The sequence below is a fragment of the Cucurbita moschata genome, unplaced genomic scaffold (assembly GCF_002738365.1).
Source record: "Cucurbita moschata cultivar Rifu unplaced genomic scaffold, Cmos_1.0 Cmo_Scf00021, whole genome shotgun sequence".
Lineage (NCBI taxonomy): Eukaryota > Viridiplantae > Streptophyta > Magnoliopsida > Cucurbitales > Cucurbitaceae > Cucurbita > Cucurbita moschata.
The window spans coordinates 245,321-263,605 of NW_019268537.1; the positions used below are offsets into that span (position 1 = coordinate 245,321).

General features: G+C 36.2%; 5 protein-coding genes across 6 annotated transcripts; 3 read left to right on the forward strand and 2 right to left on the reverse strand.

The window, feature by feature from the left end:
• Window positions 1-235: 235 nt before the first annotated feature.
• On the reverse strand, window positions 236-2,394 carry LOC111458813 (glycosyltransferase family 64 protein C4). Of its 2 annotated transcripts, none has more exons than XM_023101635.1 (5): window positions 2,039-2,394; window positions 1,062-1,458; window positions 741-901; window positions 584-654; window positions 236-478 (listed from the first exon to the last, which is right to left on the reverse strand). In XM_023101635.1, exons 1-5 carry the CDS (start codon window positions 2,227-2,229, stop codon window positions 315-317), a joined length of 984 nt encoding a protein of 327 aa, XP_022957403.1. In that variant the 5' UTR covers window positions 2,230-2,394; the 3' UTR covers window positions 236-314. The 2 variants fall into 2 exon arrangements, with proteins under 2 accessions (XP_022957403.1, XP_022957402.1); XM_023101634.1 differs by having other exon boundaries at window positions 741-904.
• Window positions 2,395-4,832: 2,438 nt separating this feature from the next.
• Window positions 4,833-6,103, forward strand: LOC111458816 (probable aquaporin PIP1-4). Its single transcript, XM_023101637.1, has 3 exons — window positions 4,833-5,534; window positions 5,606-5,746; window positions 5,843-6,103. Exons 1-3 carry the CDS (start codon window positions 4,890-4,892, stop codon window positions 5,933-5,935), a joined length of 879 nt encoding a protein of 292 aa, XP_022957405.1. The 5' UTR covers window positions 4,833-4,889; the 3' UTR covers window positions 5,936-6,103.
• Window positions 6,104-7,737: 1,634 nt separating this feature from the next.
• Window positions 7,738-9,060, reverse strand: LOC111458817 (probable aquaporin PIP1-4). The gene is made up of 3 exons (XM_023101638.1): window positions 8,366-9,060; window positions 8,154-8,294; window positions 7,738-8,057 (listed from the first exon to the last, which is right to left on the reverse strand). Exons 1-3 carry the CDS (start codon window positions 9,008-9,010, stop codon window positions 7,965-7,967), a joined length of 879 nt encoding a protein of 292 aa, XP_022957406.1. The 5' UTR covers window positions 9,011-9,060; the 3' UTR covers window positions 7,738-7,964.
• Window positions 9,061-10,383: 1,323 nt separating this feature from the next.
• Window positions 10,384-11,663, forward strand: LOC111458818 (probable aquaporin PIP1-4). The gene is made up of 3 exons (XM_023101639.1): window positions 10,384-11,104; window positions 11,176-11,316; window positions 11,392-11,663. Exons 1-3 carry the CDS (start codon window positions 10,460-10,462, stop codon window positions 11,482-11,484), a joined length of 879 nt encoding a protein of 292 aa, XP_022957407.1. The 5' UTR covers window positions 10,384-10,459; the 3' UTR covers window positions 11,485-11,663.
• Window positions 11,664-13,023: 1,360 nt separating this feature from the next.
• On the forward strand, window positions 13,024-17,931 carry LOC111458247 (peroxisomal nicotinamide adenine dinucleotide carrier). Its single transcript, XM_023100768.1, has 11 exons — window positions 13,024-13,296; window positions 13,384-13,461; window positions 13,628-13,702; window positions 14,532-14,662; window positions 15,127-15,181; window positions 15,709-15,819; window positions 16,544-16,612; window positions 16,684-16,788; window positions 16,918-16,986; window positions 17,192-17,246; window positions 17,440-17,931. Exons 1-11 carry the CDS (start codon window positions 13,216-13,218, stop codon window positions 17,631-17,633), a joined length of 1,023 nt encoding a protein of 340 aa, XP_022956536.1. The 5' UTR covers window positions 13,024-13,215; the 3' UTR covers window positions 17,634-17,931.
• Window positions 17,932-18,285: the final 354 nt, after the last annotated feature.

Sequence of the window (18,285 nt, forward strand, 5' to 3'; positions counted from 1 at the left end):
AAGTGCTAACGTACCTATTAGTTTTCGTACACGTATCTTTAATGCGTAAGATTCATGTTGATAATAGACGTTTCAATTTGTCGATGATTTATATTTATTAATTGAACTAAAAACGATATCAAAACCTAAAATTAATGGAATATTGCGTTTGAGTTTGAAACAATTGATAAAATTGTCCGTTGAAGAGAAGGTTGGAGCTATATTATTGCCATTGGGTATCAGAGGAGCTATATTATTGCCAAAAAATGATTGGATTAAAACTATTAGAATCGAATTACAAAGTAGACGTATGTTACGAATTGCATTGGATGGTTTTACCAAAACCAAAGGTGACGACTATCAACAGCCTTGACAGTTGAACGTACCAAAGGCATCATTCCTCCATATTCTTCAACAAACGTGTTCACGCATTTGCTTCTTCTTTCACTATGACCTCCTAAGCTACTAATTCCACCCGAACCTATTTCATAAATCCTGCCTGCAGCCAGATCCACCCAATAAAAATCACAAAGGATTCATACCTTAATAATTATCTACAAAACCTACAACTATATTAATTAAAATGTGATGATTTCATTCATACCTTTGACCCATACAGGAGGTGCACCACTCACATTAGCAACAACAAAAGACATTGCAATGTCTTCACAGTTCCTGCAACATACAAATTCAAGCCTGTGAATGACAATTTTGACAAAAGAAAGTGGAAAATGCATTTGAAGGAATAGGGGAAAAGGAACCTGTTTTTGGAAACATAATTTCTGATTGAAGCAGGCATGTGGTGAGTGTAAATACCCAAATACTTCGAGTGGAAAAAGGCAGCTTTTGAAAGCACCATACTGTATGTACCAGTCCACCATACTGACCACCATCCCCCATATATGTATTTCCCCATTTCTTCCTGCTGCATTACCAATCAACAAAATTAACCAAAACATTTCAACTTTTTAATCCTGTTTTCATACTTAATAATTATTTCTGCATACTTCATTCGCTTTACCCACCGACATTTACACCTAAAAACATCAAGAACATGATGCAGCAAGATGGAATTAACATACCGCCTGATCAATCCAATGCATGCGGGGCACAAAGCCCACCATAGTCTCAGACGCGCTTTGCCAAACAGTAAAGGCAAACTCCAGAGTAGAACACGCAAATATAACATCATCATCCACTGAAAAAATGGCGTCTGTGTTTAAATTCTTTATTTCCTTAAACCTATTGTTCAGGCTGTCCTCTTTATTCATTTCAAATCTCAACTTGATCTCTCGATCGTTTCGAGAATTCTCCTTCACCGTCCTCTGCAGAAACGCTACCAAGGAATCAGGAGGAGGATCGGGTTCACTCCATACAATATGTATCGACTCAACTCCCATACAAGTCGTGTAGTGAGATATGGACTGCTTCAGAAGATCATGCCGCTTCCATGTGTTCATTAAAATCGCATAACGTTTCCTACAATTCCATGTTCAAACAATAACTCATTGCTAATCCATGTCTACAAATTGTTCAACACTACACAATCAAACATTAAATTTGTATGGAGAACCATAGTTCCAATTTAAGGTATGTTTAGAGAGTAAATTTCATTTTTGTTGGATTCAATATGCCTTCAATCGTTCGTAAATTATTTTCATTGATATAAAAATTGCGACTAGTATGAAATGAAACATTAAATTTATTTTAAATCTTTTCAAATGACTTTGGAAATTTAAAAGATCTTGGAATGATTTAATCATTTTAATAATAAGTCTCAAGTATGCTCCATAAATAACACTAAAAGGAACAAAAATCTTTGAAAAATGTTGACTGAAAACAAGAACAATTTTAAAAATCTAGAGGATTACCGTAACCGACAACTAATTTGATTTTGAGAATCTTGATTTGCATCTAAACATACACAAACGCACCAAGATCAAGAAATCATAACTACCTCACGTAACGACATAACAAAGAGGCAAAAAATTCATGCCGAAAAATGAACATAATTAAAATGGCGGGAGAAAGAAAAAAACAAAAATAAGAAAATTCAAACCGCGGCGTAGAGTAACGGAGGGCCGTAGCGTCGTCGTCGGAAGTCCATCCCATGAGATTGGAGGCGCGGGTGGCGAAGAGGACAAAAGCGAGTACAATGCAACAACACAGAAGATGCTTGATCTTGATCGTGACGGCGATTTGCCGGAGCCGCTGGATCATAACCGGACGTCGTAAAGAGCTCCCTCTCATTCCGGCGAAACTCAACTCCGACACTTCCGGCGTTCCGGCTGCAGTTCGCCGATTTCGATCGAATGTCCGATGAGGCGAAACTGAATGAAGAGCGATTGTTATCTATGACGGGTGTGGAATTGTATTGCGGAAGTGAAAAAGTGTGACGTAAAATGTAATTGTAATTGTAATTGTAATTGCTACGGTATAATGGTGGAAGATTATATAATACAAATATTCGATCCCTTTTTAATATTAATTCAAATATTCTAATATTAATATTTTCATTTTATTTTTTTATTCTCTTTTTGAGATGACAATTTATTTATTTATATTCTAGATTTTAAATTATGTTAAATAGGGTGGATAAACTCTGTAAACTTTTTATCAAAGCTTTTCTTTTCTTTTCCGGTTGATATTATTATTATTTGTTTATTAATCATTGCATTTTTATAAAAATTATGTAATTTAATCTATATTCCATTACCATTATATTTTTTGAGAATTTTTAAAACACTTACGACTGGCTCGCCAAATATTTATTTTTCTGGAGAGTAATTGGTAAGCAAATATAAAATTAAAAGAAAAAAAATTAGAAAGTGTAATATTTGTGAAAAAAAAAAAAAAAGATTTGGAAGTGGAATGTCGGCCCAAATTCTAACACCGCGGAGTTTGATTGGGCTTTAATTTGGGCCTCCAAATCAGATACAAATCTTCCTACAAACAAGCAGAAATTGATTTGGGTTGACGAGAAAATTTAATATTGCATTTTGAAAATAGCAAAAAGTAATTTTTAATATTAAAATATAATTAATAAAATATTAAAAATAAATAAATACCCCATTCATAAAATGTGATTTAATAATATAGACTTTAGTTACTGTTATTATTATTACAAATGAAAATGATATGAAGTCGCCTTAAACATATCATCCTATCAAAGGCTTTATTTCGATTTTGAATAGTCGTCTATCTTAACATTTAAAGGAGGTGAAAATAAATTTTTTTTTTTTTTGTATCAACTCGAACCCAATCCAAAAAGAGAAGGTTGGGTTAGATTACCAATCCAACTAACATGAATTTTTTGGTTGGTTCAAAAAAAGTCTCTCAACCCAACACAACTCGATTTGTGTGTATAACGGTTTAAAAAACATTATTTTAAAAATAAACTCACTTCTAGCGAGGTAATCTCATGCGTACTCTCCTTTCTACATAAGGCTATTTAATTTTTGAAAATTATGATAATGAAAAGACACGACTGAATATTATTCTAATAAGCTCACTAATTTATCTAAATACTGAAAAGAAAATATTTAAATAGACTTCCTATGTACTGAATAATAACGTGATTTAAGAAAGAATGGTGGGACCTTGGATGGGACCCGCAGGTCCCACATCATGTGATTGCCAGGTAATCTTTTAATCAAATACATGGCTGAAAGAAGAGAGGCGGTTGGAACGTAAAAAAGTAAGGTTGTCGCATACTGAATTTCGAATCTCTATCTTTAAACTATTGTCTTAATTATAATCACTTGATAATGATTTTGTAACGAATTCACAATTTGTTTAATATATATTAATTAATCTAACTTATCCAATCATTCACTAATCCATAAACAATTGTTCTTTCTCTTTATTTTTTGATGCATTATTAGAGAATTAAGAATTCCCTTTTTCTTTTTAAATTCAGAAAAAATTGTTGGTTACAAGGTATTTAATACTATAAAATATAGGTTTAGTTTCTAAAATTTAAAATTGAATTAACTGCAAATTAAACCTTTAGCCCACAATCTGAAAATATTTAATTTGGACTCCATCCATTATTGAATTTTGAGAAGAGTAGGGATGCAGAAGCTGACGAGGAAATTTGAGGGCACAGTTGTCAATAATAATTTAAAGAAGAGTCCGTATGGTGCGTAGACATGCGTATATTCCGACAGGTGGCTATACCACGGCCAGCGCAGCATCCCAAAATTACGGGCTGTTTTTTTTTTCCCCAAGTAGATTGCAATCATGCATTGCCCTCAAAATACTATATTTCTTTTGAAAATAAATATAGGTGACGTTATATTTTATTATAAAATATAAAATTTATTTCTGTGGTGGATTTTAGTTACAGTAGTCAGGAAGCTCGTATTATGAGATGATTTTTATTTTAGTTGAAATTTATTAGAGTGACACGTGTTATTTGTATGCACGAGGAATTACAATTGTAATTGAAAGTAAATATGTATTTAAGAGATAATTATGAGTTGACGAATTTTGTGATTCTCCAAGCTTCTTTGTCGTTGTCAATAGACATGAAAATCAAAGGAGGGATTTCATCCGCCTCCCCACCAAAAACGGTCGGTCACCGGGAGCGGCATTATAGACTTTACAGTCCCCGGTACTACTGTCTTATATCATCCTGCCACGTGTCCCAATCCTTCTTCCCGCCCAAACCGCCCATCATATTTTTTTTTTTTTTTTTAACCTTCCACATTTTCTAAATGACTAAATATAATCGAGATTACTAAAAAACCCCTCCTCGGCCCCACCATATTCTTCCCATTTCCAGCTACCGTTTTCAGAAACCAAATAATTTACATTGCACTGTATATATATAACCCCACCACTCCCCGATCTGTACCATCGTCTTCATTTGCAGAAGAAACAGAGACGTAAGAGACGAAGAAGTAGAAATGGAGGGAAAGGAGGAGGATGTCCGATTGGGAGCAAACAAGTTCACTGAGAGGCAGCCGATTGGGACAGCGGCGCAGAGCCAAGACGACGGCAAGGACTATAAGGAGCCTCCGCCGGCACCTCTGTTTGAGCCGGGGGAGCTCACTTCATGGTCCTTCTACAGAGCCGGAATCGCCGAGTTTTTCGCCACTTTCCTCTTCCTCTACATCACTGTTTTGACCGTCATGGGCGTCGTCCGCTCCAACGAAATCAACGGCAATACCTGTAAGACTGTCGGGATTCAGGGGATTGCTTGGGCTTTTGGTGGTATGATTTTTGCTCTGGTTTACTGTACCGCTGGAATCTCTGGTGGCCACATTAACCCGGCGGTGACTTTCGGGCTGTTTCTGGCGAGGAAGCTATCCTTGACCAGGGCGATTTTCTACATAGTGATGCAGTGTCTCGGCGCCATCTGCGGTGCCGGCGTGGTAAAGGGGTTCCAACCCAAGCCCTACGACAGGCTCGGCGGTGGAGCTAACGTGGTGAGCAAGGGGTACACCAAAGGCGACGGCCTTGGCGCTGAGATTGTGGGCACATTTATTCTTGTTTACACCGTCTTCTCTGCCACTGACGCCAAACGTAGCGCCAGAGACTCGCATGTTCCAGTAAGTGAACAAAATTAAAACACTCTGTACTTAACCATTTATAAGAACTAAACCGAAATGTTTATGAACAGATTTTGGCACCCCTACCAATTGGGTTCGCAGTGTTCCTAGTCCACTTGGCCACCATCCCGATCACCGGCACCGGCATCAACCCAGCTCGGAGTTTGGGAGCCGCCATCATCTACAACAACGAGAAAGCCTGGGATGACCACGTGAGTCTTTTTTTCTAATAAATTTTTAACTTCATTTCGAATAAGCTAATTTTATGGTAACTAATCTGAATCTGTAATTGGTGGTTGGTGTTACAGTGGATTTTCTGGGTGGGACCCTTCATCGGAGCAGCATTGGCAGCTTTATACCATCAAGTGGTGATCAGGGCCATTCCCTTCAAGTCCAAGTGAACATCCAATAATTTGGAATCCAATGTTTGAATTTGATGAATCTGTATGCATCATTTGTATGAAATCAAGTGTTAATTCAATGGAGTGAGTGTTCGTAATTTGTTTTTTAGATGGGTGATGTATAAATTTCTTCGATCTTTAATAAAATGGGTTGTTTTTTCCTTTTTATTTCTGTTTTATGATGATGATAGTATACATGATGAACAGAACTATAAAACAACAATAAGAAGCCACCAAAAATCTAGTTTAAAATCAACTTTTAATAGTACTTGCATCATTTGACGAAAGGGAAAAAAAGGGCCAAGTTATGACTTTTTTTTTTTCTCTCCCTTTTTTTCCGTAATAAATACGGCAAAAATATTTAAAACCTGCAATTATTGCCTGCAGCGGCAGTAATTTTTTTTTATATAATTTTATTTAAAGAATTAGTGTATTCTTCTAATTATTTTTTCAAAATTTAATGGTTGTTTAATAACGGATAAAACATGATGTTCTACCGAATTCTATAGACCTTTATCTGTCACTATATTTCTTTTGGGTCATTTGTGAAGCCATCAATAGATGCACAACAAGATTTATGATCCTTTAAATATTGGAGAATAAAATAAATTAAATATTGGCTTTAAAATTATAAAGAAAATGGGTAGTTCAACATAAATCGGTTATTATTATTATTTTTATTTGTTGAAATAGAATTACTTGAGTTGTGTTTGATTATAAAACAGGATGGTCGGCCGATGATAACTTATGTTATCTACCACAAGCAACGCATTTAGTATTATAATCAAGGTGACGAGGTAGTGGCGTCTTTATTTTTAATATTGGTAGTAATTAATTAATTAATTAATTACATGCAATATTTTATTATTATTATTTTGAAGTAGGTTGTGAGCTATCAATATTAAAAATAATATATTTAATGCCTACCTCTCTATTCTCGTCCCCATCTCTATCCCCGCCAATTTTCCACCCCACCCCCACTTATTTTCATATAATAATAAATTAATATATATTTATTTTAAATTAATATAAATCAAAATTTTAAATTTTGTTGTCTAACAATTATATTTTTATCACTTTTTACAAATAAGTTATTGTTTGGTTTTAATTCATTATATATATATATATATATATATATATATATATATATATTTTGCGCACAAGTGAAAAAAATGAAATTTGGAATTTCTTATAATTATTATCATTTATTATATTACACCCTCAACATTTGAGATTTTATTTTTATTTTTTTTAAGAATGTTGTTGAAGACTTCAGTGTGATATTAAAATTTTCTTTTTAGAAATTATGTTGACACATTTGTATATATATCGTAGCATAAACGGTCAGTGAGAAACCCAATCCTTAATTGGTTTATGCCTACAACTTGTATTGAGAGTGTTTCAATGGCATTGAGACATAATTGAGATGCCATTTCAAGAGTTATCATTAGAGAAACTGTCTAACATAAGGCAAATGATGAGACAAAAGGAATTTTCCACAGTGAAAGACGACCTCAGTCCAATGCCACACAAAAGCGTAAGTTTTGGACCTCTGGAACCCCTAGCACACACGAGAACCTCTCCCAACAAAGGGGCGGAGACAAGAATGGGAAGTTTCTCTATCCCATTGGTAGACAAACTAATTGCAGCCATCGATGTGGCATGAAATTATTAACCCTCAAATTGTTTTGGTATTGTTGATTTTTTTTTTTTTTTCCTTTTTATACTTCTGTTTATCATATTTATAATCTATCGTTATAAAAGAGAGGGAAAAAAAAAAAACCCCTTTTTTTGGACGAAAATTTTTACATCGCCCATCACAAATAAATGTATGGACACTTAATTCATTACATTAACACTTAATTTGATACAAAAGAGGCAACAATATAATAAGAGCGTAGAGAGGTAGGCATATTTAAGATTGGAACTGTTGGTCGGATATGAAATTGGATAATAGGGATTTGGATTTTGTTTTTTCTCACGATGAATACTGAATAGAACACGAGCATTAGCTATAGTGTGAAGATGTTCACTTGGATTTGAAAGGAATGGCTCTGATCACCACTTGATGGTATAAAGCTGCCAATGCTGCTCCGATGAAGGGTCCCACCCAGAAAACCCACTGTAACACCAACCACCAATTACAGATTCAGATTAGTTACCATAAAATTAGCTTATTCGAAATGAAGTTAAAAATTTATTAGAAAAAAAGACTCACGTGGTCATCCCAGGCTTTCTCGTTGTTGTAGATGATGGCGGCTCCCAAACTCCGAGCTGGGTTGATGCCGGTGCCGGTGATCGGGATGGTGGCCAAGTGGACTAGGAACACTGCGAACCCAATTGGTAGGGGTGCCAAAATCTGTTCATAAACATTTCGGTTTAGTTCTTATAAATGGTTAAGTACAGAGTGTTTTAATTTTGTTCACTTACTGGAACATGCGAGTCTCTGGCGCTACGTTTGGCGTCAGTGGCGGAGAAGACGGTGTAAACAAGGATAAATGTGCCCACAATCTCAGCGCCAAGGCCGTCGCCTTTGGTGTAACCCTTGCTCACCACGTTAGCTCCACCGCCGAGCCTGTCGTAGGGCTTGGGTTGGAACCCCTTTACCACGCCGGCACCGCAGATGGCGCCTAGACACTGCATCACCATGTAGAAAATCGCCCTGGTCAAGGATAGCTTCCTCGCCAGAAACAGCCCGAAAGTCACCGCCGGGTTAATGTGGCCACCAGAGATTCCAGCGGTACAGTAAACCAGAGCAAAAATCATACCACCGAAAGCCCAAGCAATCCCCTGAATCCCGACAGTCTTACAGGTATTGCCGTTAATTTCGTTGGAGCGGACGACGCCCATGACGGTCAAAACAGTGATGTAGAGGAAGAGGAAGGTAGCAAAAAACTCGGCAATTCCGGCTCTATAGAAGGACCATGAAGTGAGCTCGTCCGGCTCGAACAGAGGCGCCGGCGGAGGCTCTTGGTAGTCCTTGCCGTCGTCTTGGCTCTGTGCCGCTGTCCCAATCGGCTGCCTCTCAGTGAACCTGTTGGCTCCCAATCGGACATCTTCCTCCTTTCCCTCCATTATTATTGAGATTACTTCTTTAAACTCTCTGTTTCAAATGCAATTGAAAACCGAAGATGGTAATTACAGAGAAGCGAGCGCAAGGTTATATACCCAAGGGGTTTAATTATTTACTATTTTGTTTTATAATTTGTCGCCGACTAAATGTTTTGGGGATTTTATGAAACGTGGAGTTTAAAATAATGGGTCCATGTCGGTTTGGGCGGGGAAATAGGATTGTTCCACGTGGCAAAAAAAATTTAATGACGTTAATTTTATACAACAAGGACTGGGGTCCCTTTCTGTACGTGCGTAGTCGATAGACAATAATGCGGCTTCCGGTGACCGACCGTTCATGGTGGGGACTTGGGCGGCACAAGAAATTGAAATACCTCGGGTGATTATGATGTCCATACAAAGGATATCATTTAAAAATAGTTAAAATCACTGATTTTTTATATGTGGAGTTGGGTTAAAACTCTTTTTTATATAGTAGGTTAAACAAATTTGTATGAGTAAAAATCATTCGACATTAGGAGGAAAATTCTATATTAGAGTAATGGATCAAAATATGCATTTAATTTTTCAATACCTCAGAGACAAGGAATGAAAGCAAGAAAACACCATAATTCTAAGAAAAACTCGAATAATCAATACATATTAATCAATGTCATTAAAAACTTAAATAAAAAATTCAAGGAGATATAGAGACTAATTTGAACTTAATTAGTCATGAATGTGTAGGTAAATATTATTGAGCGTTCATTAGGTGGGTTTAGAGCCAATCTTATCTTGGGCGACGTGTGGGTCACATTTATGGGATGAGCTTGAGACGATTTTTTCAGGAATAAAGTCAAACTGACATCAAATTAAATAATGAAACTACCAATGGTTCTCTAGAATCATCTTGTTTTCCAATTTTCGTAGCCCTGAAAGTAAACATTAATGCATCAAAATTCCTTTAATTTCCAACCACGGGCTCGACATTATTTTGTCCACAAACAGCTTCAGCCAAACCTATCACGTAACCTCCACGTGGGTCTCCAGCCCCTCAATTTCCACAATTGTCCCCATCAAGCATGCCAAATTACAATCATGACCTTATCATATCATTGCATCACATGTGGCCGCCTTGTGCCCAATTCTCCACTCTACTGCTCCTTGTGGCTCATCTTTTGCCACGTGGACCAATCCTTATCTGCCAAACCGACCAACCACTCCTTCTATCATTTTCCACCTATTTTACAGAAAATGGTCGGTTGTGAAAATAACAATACTATTCCATTTTTAATAATAAAAAAAAATAACTTTTCTTTTTTTTAAAAAACTGGGTGGGTCCCATTAATTTCTCACTAAATTCACTTTCGTTGCTATATAAACTAGCTCCTCATTTATGTCTACTATCATTAACTTAAAAGAGCCACTGTCCTCCGCTGTCCGCCGCCGTGAGAAACAGAGGAGGTTACTGAAATGGAAGGGAAGGAAGAAGATGTAAGACTTGGAGCCAACAAGTTCAACGAGAGACAGCCGATCGGAACCGCGGCACAGAGTCAAGACGACGCCAAGGACTACCAGGAGCCACCGCCGGCGCCGCTTTTCGAGCCGGACGAGCTCACTTCATGGTCCTTTTACAGAGCCGGAATCGCCGAGTTTTTCGCCACTTTCCTCTTCCTCTACATCACTGTTTTGACCGTCATGGGTGTCGTCCGGTCCAATGAAGCCAACGGCAACACTTGTAAGACCGTCGGGATCCAGGGGATCGCTTGGGCTTTCGGCGGTATGATTTTTGCTCTGGTTTACTGTACCGCTGGAATCTCCGGTGGGCACATTAACCCGGCAGTGACTTTCGGGCTGTTTCTGGCCAGGAAGCTGTCGTTGACAAGAGCGATTTTCTACATGGTGATGCAGTGCCTTGGCGCCATCTGCGGGGCCGGTGTGGTGAAGGGATTCCAACCCAATCCCTACAACAGGCTCGGCGGCGGAGCTAACATGGTGAGCAAGGGGTACACCAAAGGCGACGGCCTTGGCGCTGAGATTGTGGGCACATTTATCCTTGTTTACACCGTCTTCTCCGCCACTGACGCCAAACGTAGCGCCAGAGACTCGCATGTTCCAGTAAGTGAACAAAATTAAAACACTCTGTTCTTAACCATTTACAAGAACTAAACCGAAATGTTTATGAACAGATTTTGGCACCCCTACCAATTGGGTTCGCAGTGTTTCTAGTCCACTTGGCCACCATCCCGATCACCGGCACCGGCATTAACCCTGCCCGGAGTTTGGGAGCCGCCATAATCTACAACAACGAGAAAGCCTGGGATGACCACGTGAGTTTGTTAATCTTAATTTCATAATCTTAGTCTTAATCTTAATCCTTAACCTCAGTGTTCGGTTAATTGCAGTGGATTTTCTGGGTGGGACCATTCATCGGCGCTGGTCTAGCCGCTCTGTACCACCAAGTTGTGATCCGAGCCATCCCCTTCAAGTCCAAGTGAAATCTCATCAAATCATGATAAATCAATCACAGCCGTCCGATGCCCGAAAAAAAATTCGCATCTTTATATATTTTGGCTGCTTGCCCTTTTGGCTTTTGTGTTGTAATTTTCGAATTTTGTATTTCGAAATCTTATTCTGTCGCTTTAATATGTAGAATCTTCCAGTTGCGTTCCTTCAACCAAATATTTTTTCACGGATAAACTAAATGCTTAAACCTTCAACTTTAATATCTAAATTTTTATTTAAATATAAAGTAAGTATAGTCGATATTAAATTGTTATATATTTAAAAGATATAAACTAAATTATTTAATGCATAAAATAAGTATTAACTTCCCGACCTAATTATGTTACAAAAATAGAATTGGAACTTGTTTTTTAAATCACAAAATAATTGGGTTTTAAATATCCATAATAAGAATATTGATTTAATCAGATAATTTTAAGCCGAGTTTTTAATAGTATTGGATTGAGCTTGGAATATAAATAAAATATCTCTTTATTTAACCAACAAATAAATCATACAAAAATGATGAATATTCATTATGTGAAAAAGACAATTCTAGAGCCTTGGTTGTCAACCCCACTTCCTTCCATCTCTATCGCTAGAAGGGTGGCAAAGAGGATATTGTTGTGCAATAGTGTGATTCATTTTAAAATAAAAAATAGAAAGGAATAATAACGTAATAATATATAAAAAAATGAAAATGGATAATAATTGAATATTGCTTTCATTGATCCTCGAGACTTTGCTTATCATAATTCATTAGCAACCTGTATTATTTATTTAGACCCATTACATTTCAATAATTTATCCTACATTTTTTTTTTTTTTTATAATTTTGTTAGTAAATTAAATAAAAGATTTCATTTCGAAATTGCAACTTCATCCTTGTATTTTAGAAGATTTACAGATCACTCTCTCGCACAATCACAAAACATGTTAATTTATTTATTGATTATGGAGTCTTGCGATTGTAAAAAATTATGGACCACATGGGCCAATGATTCATGGCCCGACGTTGTGATGGGCTGTCTTAGGTCCATGAGGCTGGCCCATTATTTGTGTTTTGTATATTTGAACTTATAATTTTGTTTTAATCTTTTATCTCCGGTTAGAAATTTAATTCATTTTATCTCGTATTTTATTTGCGATCAAAACCAAACTTTAAAATATTATATTTCTCTTTTTCTTTGGCTTCGAGACTTGAATAACGTTTTATTAAACATATAAAAAGAAAAAAAATTGTTAATTTGTTATTTACTTATATACCCTCAAGTCTTCGTGTAAAATCCCCATTTTCTAAATACTATTTTAATATCCAAATTACATTTACGATAACAAATTAACAATTGTGTTATTAACAATCAAATGAATTTATCTTTTTATCTTTGAACTCAACACGTGCAAATGAGACTCACAATATAATGTTTCAATAGGTTGAATTGATTTATTATTGAGATTAATTTTTTTTTAATTAAAAAATTTCATAGGGTGCTATTGTATAGAAATAAAAATAAAATTAGGAAAATAAAATTACATGAACTAAAATTTGTTGAAAATGTTGCGTAATTTCCCACTCTTCGAGTCGTCAGGGTTTTCCAGATAGCGAACGTCATCGAAATGCATCATTTGGGGTCGATGCTCCGGTGCAGTTTCCCGGCAAACTGACAGGGCTTTTGCTTCAATTTCTAACTTCAATTTCTCTTTTTGGGTTTTAGTGGGAAAGTATGTCGGACGCGTTGATCAATGGATTGGCCGGAGCTGGAGGAGGAATCATTGCTCAGCTCATCACATACCCTCTTCAGACTGTAAATTCTTCGACTGAATTTCCGGGTTTATTGTGCTGAAATTCGCTGAGTTTCTTCAATCCGAGAGGTGTTTGGTTTGTTCTGCAGGTGAATACTCGTCAGCAAACAGAGCGCGGCGTGAAGAAGGAAAAGAGGAAACCTGGAACGTTTCAACAGATGTGTCAGGTGCTCTCAATTTTGTTCTTCAGAACCTAATTTCCTACAATTTTTGGGATTCTGTTCTTGTTGGAAAACTTCGCGCGGCTTATTTCCGAAATTCATTTGACCACTTTCTGTATAAATGTTTGCCTGATGGATAGGGAAATGACCTATTTGGTTGATTCGTGAATAGGTTGTAAAACATGAAGGATGGGACCGGCTCTACGGTGGCTTGGGGCCGTCTCTGGTTGGTACGGCTGCATCTCAGGTGAGACCCCCATTTGAACTCGGTTTAGTTGATATTCTTATATCACGCTTTCAAATTTCGATGTCAAATTTGTCTTAGCTACGGTGTTACTGCGAGAGTGAGGCTGGTTAATATCTGATCTTTGTTAAAATTAGAAAATGCAATTCACTTTCTTCCTTTCACTAGATATGTATATAGAAAGTATCCGAGCTCAAGGATAAAGAATTAGAGAAAGAGAACTTACAATCTGGTTTGTATATGTATTGAAGGTAATAACGGAAGTTTTTACACATCCAATTGACAATGAGAGGAGTAACCCATGATCTTATAAAGATTATGAAATCTCTTCATCTTTCTGACCTGGGATCCTCAACATGTCCCCTCAAAATGGTGACTCTTTGGGTCCACCATTCTTAGGTCACATCCCAATTTCTTGGACTGAATACTGGTTTTGGCTTTGTGGGTTTTGATCTATATTAGATAAACATGAGGTTCCATCTTAAAACCAATTAGCGACAAGAGGAGTATCCATGTATCTTGTAATGATTGTGAGGTCTCTTCATGGGATCCTCAATAGTCCATTGGTAGTTATGAGTTACATAGAAATGGCAGAACGTCAACTTTCGTGGCTTGTTACTGATTCTAGCAAGGTAAAACGAAATGATATATGTTTAGATTTTCTAATGTCTCCACTTCATTCTTTTCAAAAAATAAAAAGAAACCGTTTTCCTGTGGATCAGTTTAGATTTTCTAATGTCTCCACTTTATTCTGCATAAGTTTGTATGTTTTTTTTTTAAAATATAGATTCATGGTATCTTACATTTGAACAAAATTTCGTTCTTGGTACAGGGTGTTTACTATTATTTCTACCAAATATTCAGGAGCAAGGCTGAAGCTGCTGCTCTTGAACAGATGAAGGCAGGGATTGGAGACGGATCCGTTGGGATGCTTTCCTCGCTTCTGGTGGCTGCTATATCTGGGTTTGTTTATAGATTGTTTTTTTTTTTTTTAAATTTTAGTTTCTTATTATTTGCATTTTCATAAGAAATTCCTTCATTTTCAAACAAATGAAAAGGATAAGGGTTACAAGAAAGTGGAGGAAAGGCTTTAATTCTATCCTTTCTTCTCCAAAAGGATTGGCATAGAGTGAACGTTTAGTTTTAAAAAATACAAACAAAACTACGAAAGGGTTCTCATCATTTCGTTTCTTTTCTTTTCTTTTCTTGAGATTAAACATGGATATTTTGGGTTGCATCCTATGCATGCAGGTCTTGCGTCCAATGCATTATTTCCATTTTGTTTAAATATCTACTTCAGACAGTTTAATCTTTTTCATATGCAATTAAAATAGGTCACTTATCAGACCTACTGCTAAACCATCTGCATTATTCAGTTCTTTATTATTTCCCCTCTAATTTATCTAAAAAATATTTTCATTCTTTAGGTGTGTCAATGTACTGTTGACAAATCCCATATGGGTGGTTGTTACTCGGATGCAGGTAATAATATATCACGGAACTTTTATTGTTTTATTTATGCTTCATTTAAAATAATTAAATTTAATTAAACCAGTGTACAAGGAGATTATTTTAGGATGTCACCCTTAAGGGTTGAGCATAATATCTAATAAGCATTTTTGGATTCAACTCAGTGACTTGATGATAGCCTTGCCTTTATTTTCTTCTTCTTTTAGTCCCTGCTTTTGGGTTCGCGTTTTTGATGTCTTGGTCATTCAGGTTCTATGATTTATTTAATGAAATCTGGTTTAAAGAAAAAGATGGAAGAGAGAATTTTATCTCTCTCTTGGGGGTCTAAACATTTTTTCTCCTAACAATCTTAAAGCCTTTCCTTTTTATCTGTGTATATCCAGAATTCAGGAGCTATTTACTTTATTTAACACTTATTGATGTTGACTTTCCTTAAGAGCATTGTAAACTAAACTCCAGTAGGAAGCAGTTTCATGTGTAAATGATTTCATGGAATTTGAAAATTTTTAAATGACAAGATTTGTGTTATCATTTTTCAGACACATAGAAAAGTCTCAAAGCCGTCTCTTCCCGGTGGAGCACCATTGACTCCAATAGATGAAACAATTCCCACAGCAGTCGGTCCTCCTTCATACGGAACCACTCATGCTGTAAGTAACAAACGCCCATGTACTAGTTCCCGTAGTAGCTATGAACTCTATGTTGCATGAATGAAGGCAGACATGTTTTTTTCTGGACTGCTGCCACAATTTCTTAGTTTCAACGATTTCTTGGTAATTAGATTATCTTCTCTCGTGTTCAGTCTGCCACAATTGGATTTGGATCTGGAGATCCATAGTCTGTCTCTATTATCCACCTTGGTTAATCAGTCTTCGTAGTTAGCTTATAAAAACTAATATTTAAAAGAACATACAACTCCCCCCTTTGCTGTACCGGGCAGTTATATAAAATCTATATTTTACATTTCATTTGAATTCTCTTTTCTACATTTAGCGAACAATTTTTTACTGACATCTTAATGGTTCGCTCAGAATGGCTGAAAAATAAGAACGTATAGCAGTTGTCCTTATGAAGTAAACCGATTGCTCAAGATTGAAGGGACTGACAGATAAGAGCCCAAACCTAAAGCAGTACTCGTTTTATCTTTGTTTTGTTTGAGTTGGGAAAGAATGTCACAAAAAAAGTATGGATATTAAGAAATTTAGTCAGCCAGTCATCCCATTTTTTACCTTTTGTATCTTTCAGCTCTATCTTATTAGTTAACATATGTTTTTTCTCCAATTGAAGCCCTCTTTTCCTTTCATCATGATTAACAGACCTCACTCTGGATATTTGACTGAGATTTTTGTTTGGAAAACGTGGTTCAATCTTCAGATTCAGGAACTTTATGAGGAAGCTGGAATCAGGGGTTTCTGGAAAGGGGTAATCCCAACGATGATCATGGTACGTGTGGGAAAGAAACTTTCGAGTTGATACATGAGGAAACACTACTAGATATTCCTTTCTTATCACAGGTTAGCAACCCTTCTATACAGTACATGCTGTATGAAACAATGTTGAACAAATTGAAGAAACGACGTGCCTTACGGAAAAATGGCAATGCAGTTACTGCACTAGAGGTAATCTTTACCCGGACCGTATAATTCTCAAAGTGACCACATTTTGACCATGTCCAGATTTATTTGTCCACTCATAATTTGTTTTTTTAGCGTTCCATGACAAGCTAACACATTTGGCTACTTGTGCAGATATTTTTTCTTGGTGCATTGGCAAAACTTGGAGCTACTGTAGTAACCTATCCCCTTCTGGTTGTGAAGGTAAAATTTATAACCTCGTAGAAACAAAAGCTTTATGAAGAAAATGGGATTTCTTTACTTTCCTGAAAAAAAAAAGTTTATATGCGTTTGCTCCATTCTTAAAATGTTGTTTCGGTTAATACTTTTTCGATATATGCTGAGCTCTAGTTTATTTTTCTAGGATGCAATAGTGTAAACTATCTCATCCAAGTTATTTTCATTGCAGTCTAGACTTCAAGCAAAACAAGTCGTAGCTGGGGACAAAAGACATCAGTATAAAGGTTCGGATTCTAAGGAAAAATCCAAGTTTTTATGATCATAGTATATTCCACCATTAAATAAAACGTAGTGGGAGGGTAAAAAGTAGCTTGTTCTTTTACAGCTTTGGTTGATTTACCTTTAGATTAGCTTAAATTCTACAATTTCTCCTTACCATTTATTCAAGTCACCGATGTTCATTCATTTTTGATCCAGGCACATTTGATGCCATCATCAAAATGATCCGATACGAAGGAGTATACGGGTTTTACAAAGGAATGGGCACGAAGATCGTGCAGAGTGTACTGGCTGCTGCTGTGTTGTTCATGGTTAAGGAAGAACTTGTCCGGAGTGCTCGATTCCTTCTCACCAAGAGTGCCGTTGGCAGAGTAAAACCAAAGCCTCAGTGACTCACTCCATTACAGGTTAATAAGAAGTTATCCAAGCCTCAATTTATGTCTATAATTTTAATTACTATTCATCATCATCCTAGTGTAGTATTCTTATTTGAAGAAATTAATAGGAAATTTGTGTCCTAGAAAAATAGGCATAAGATTTGTGCTGGAAATTGTTGTCTGAAATATAACAGCAGGAACATTCAATTCATAGTGATAAACTGGAACGGCACATGTAAGATTTTATTGTCTTTACATATTATTATACAGTTACTCTCATATTAATATATGTATGATTCCAATGCTTTAATCATTTGAGTATAACTCAATTGATGGATGATGACCCTTTCATTGTATACCCCAAATTCGAACTTTTTTAAAGGAGTAAATATAAAAATAATTACAGTTTTGTTTCTAATTTGATCTTACTCATATAATCTATTTGAACACTACTTTTTTCCCTGAGTTGAACTCCAATGTTGAAATAGTCTCGTCCCTTGAGTCAAGCTAGAGCTGAAACGAAAGTTAGACATATGTGAAATATAGATTTTGATACGAGTTTTCCGACATTAATATGTAACAATTTAGTTGCATAATTTAAAAATTGTAATAATAATTTACTCTTTTCTGTTGATCACTAATCAATTCATCTTTCTATTGAAGTGAT

Coding starts and splice junctions, on each gene's coding strand:
- LOC111458247 (XM_023100768.1), top strand. CDS start 13,216: ATGTCGGACGCGTTGATCAATGGATTGGCCGGAGCTGGAGGAGGAATC. Junction 13,703..14,531: donor TTGGTACGGCTGCATCTCAG/GTGAGACCCCCA, acceptor TTCTTGGTACAG/GGTGTTTACTATTATTTCTA. Junction 17,247..17,439: donor CAAAAGACATCAGTATAAAG/GTTCGGATTCTA, acceptor TTTTTGATCCAG/GCACATTTGATGCCATCATC.
- LOC111458816 (XM_023101637.1), top strand. CDS start 4,890: ATGGAGGGAAAGGAGGAGGATGTCCGATTGGGAGCAAACAAGTTCACT. Junction 5,535..5,605: donor CCAGAGACTCGCATGTTCCA/GTAAGTGAACAA, acceptor GTTTATGAACAG/ATTTTGGCACCCCTACCAAT. Junction 5,747..5,842: donor AGAAAGCCTGGGATGACCAC/GTGAGTCTTTTT, acceptor TTGGTGTTACAG/TGGATTTTCTGGGTGGGACC.
- LOC111458818 (XM_023101639.1), top strand. CDS start 10,460: ATGGAAGGGAAGGAAGAAGATGTAAGACTTGGAGCCAACAAGTTCAAC. Junction 11,105..11,175: donor CCAGAGACTCGCATGTTCCA/GTAAGTGAACAA, acceptor GTTTATGAACAG/ATTTTGGCACCCCTACCAAT. Junction 11,317..11,391: donor AGAAAGCCTGGGATGACCAC/GTGAGTTTGTTA, acceptor GGTTAATTGCAG/TGGATTTTCTGGGTGGGACC.
- LOC111458817 (XM_023101638.1), bottom strand. CDS start 9,010: ATGGAGGGAAAGGAGGAAGATGTCCGATTGGGAGCCAACAGGTTCACT. Junction 8,295..8,365: donor CCAGAGACTCGCATGTTCCA/GTAAGTGAACAA, acceptor GTTTATGAACAG/ATTTTGGCACCCCTACCAAT. Junction 8,058..8,153: donor AGAAAGCCTGGGATGACCAC/GTGAGTCTTTTT, acceptor TTGGTGTTACAG/TGGGTTTTCTGGGTGGGACC.
- LOC111458813 (XM_023101634.1), bottom strand. CDS start 2,229: ATGAGAGGGAGCTCTTTACGACGTCCGGTTATGATCCAGCGGCTCCGG. Junction 1,459..2,038: donor CTCCGTTACTCTACGCCGCG/GTTTGAATTTTC, acceptor ATGGAATTGTAG/GAAACGTTATGCGATTTTAA. Junction 479..583: donor ACCTCCTGTATGGGTCAAAG/GTATGAATGAAA, acceptor ATCTGGCTGCAG/GCAGGATTTATGAAATAGGT.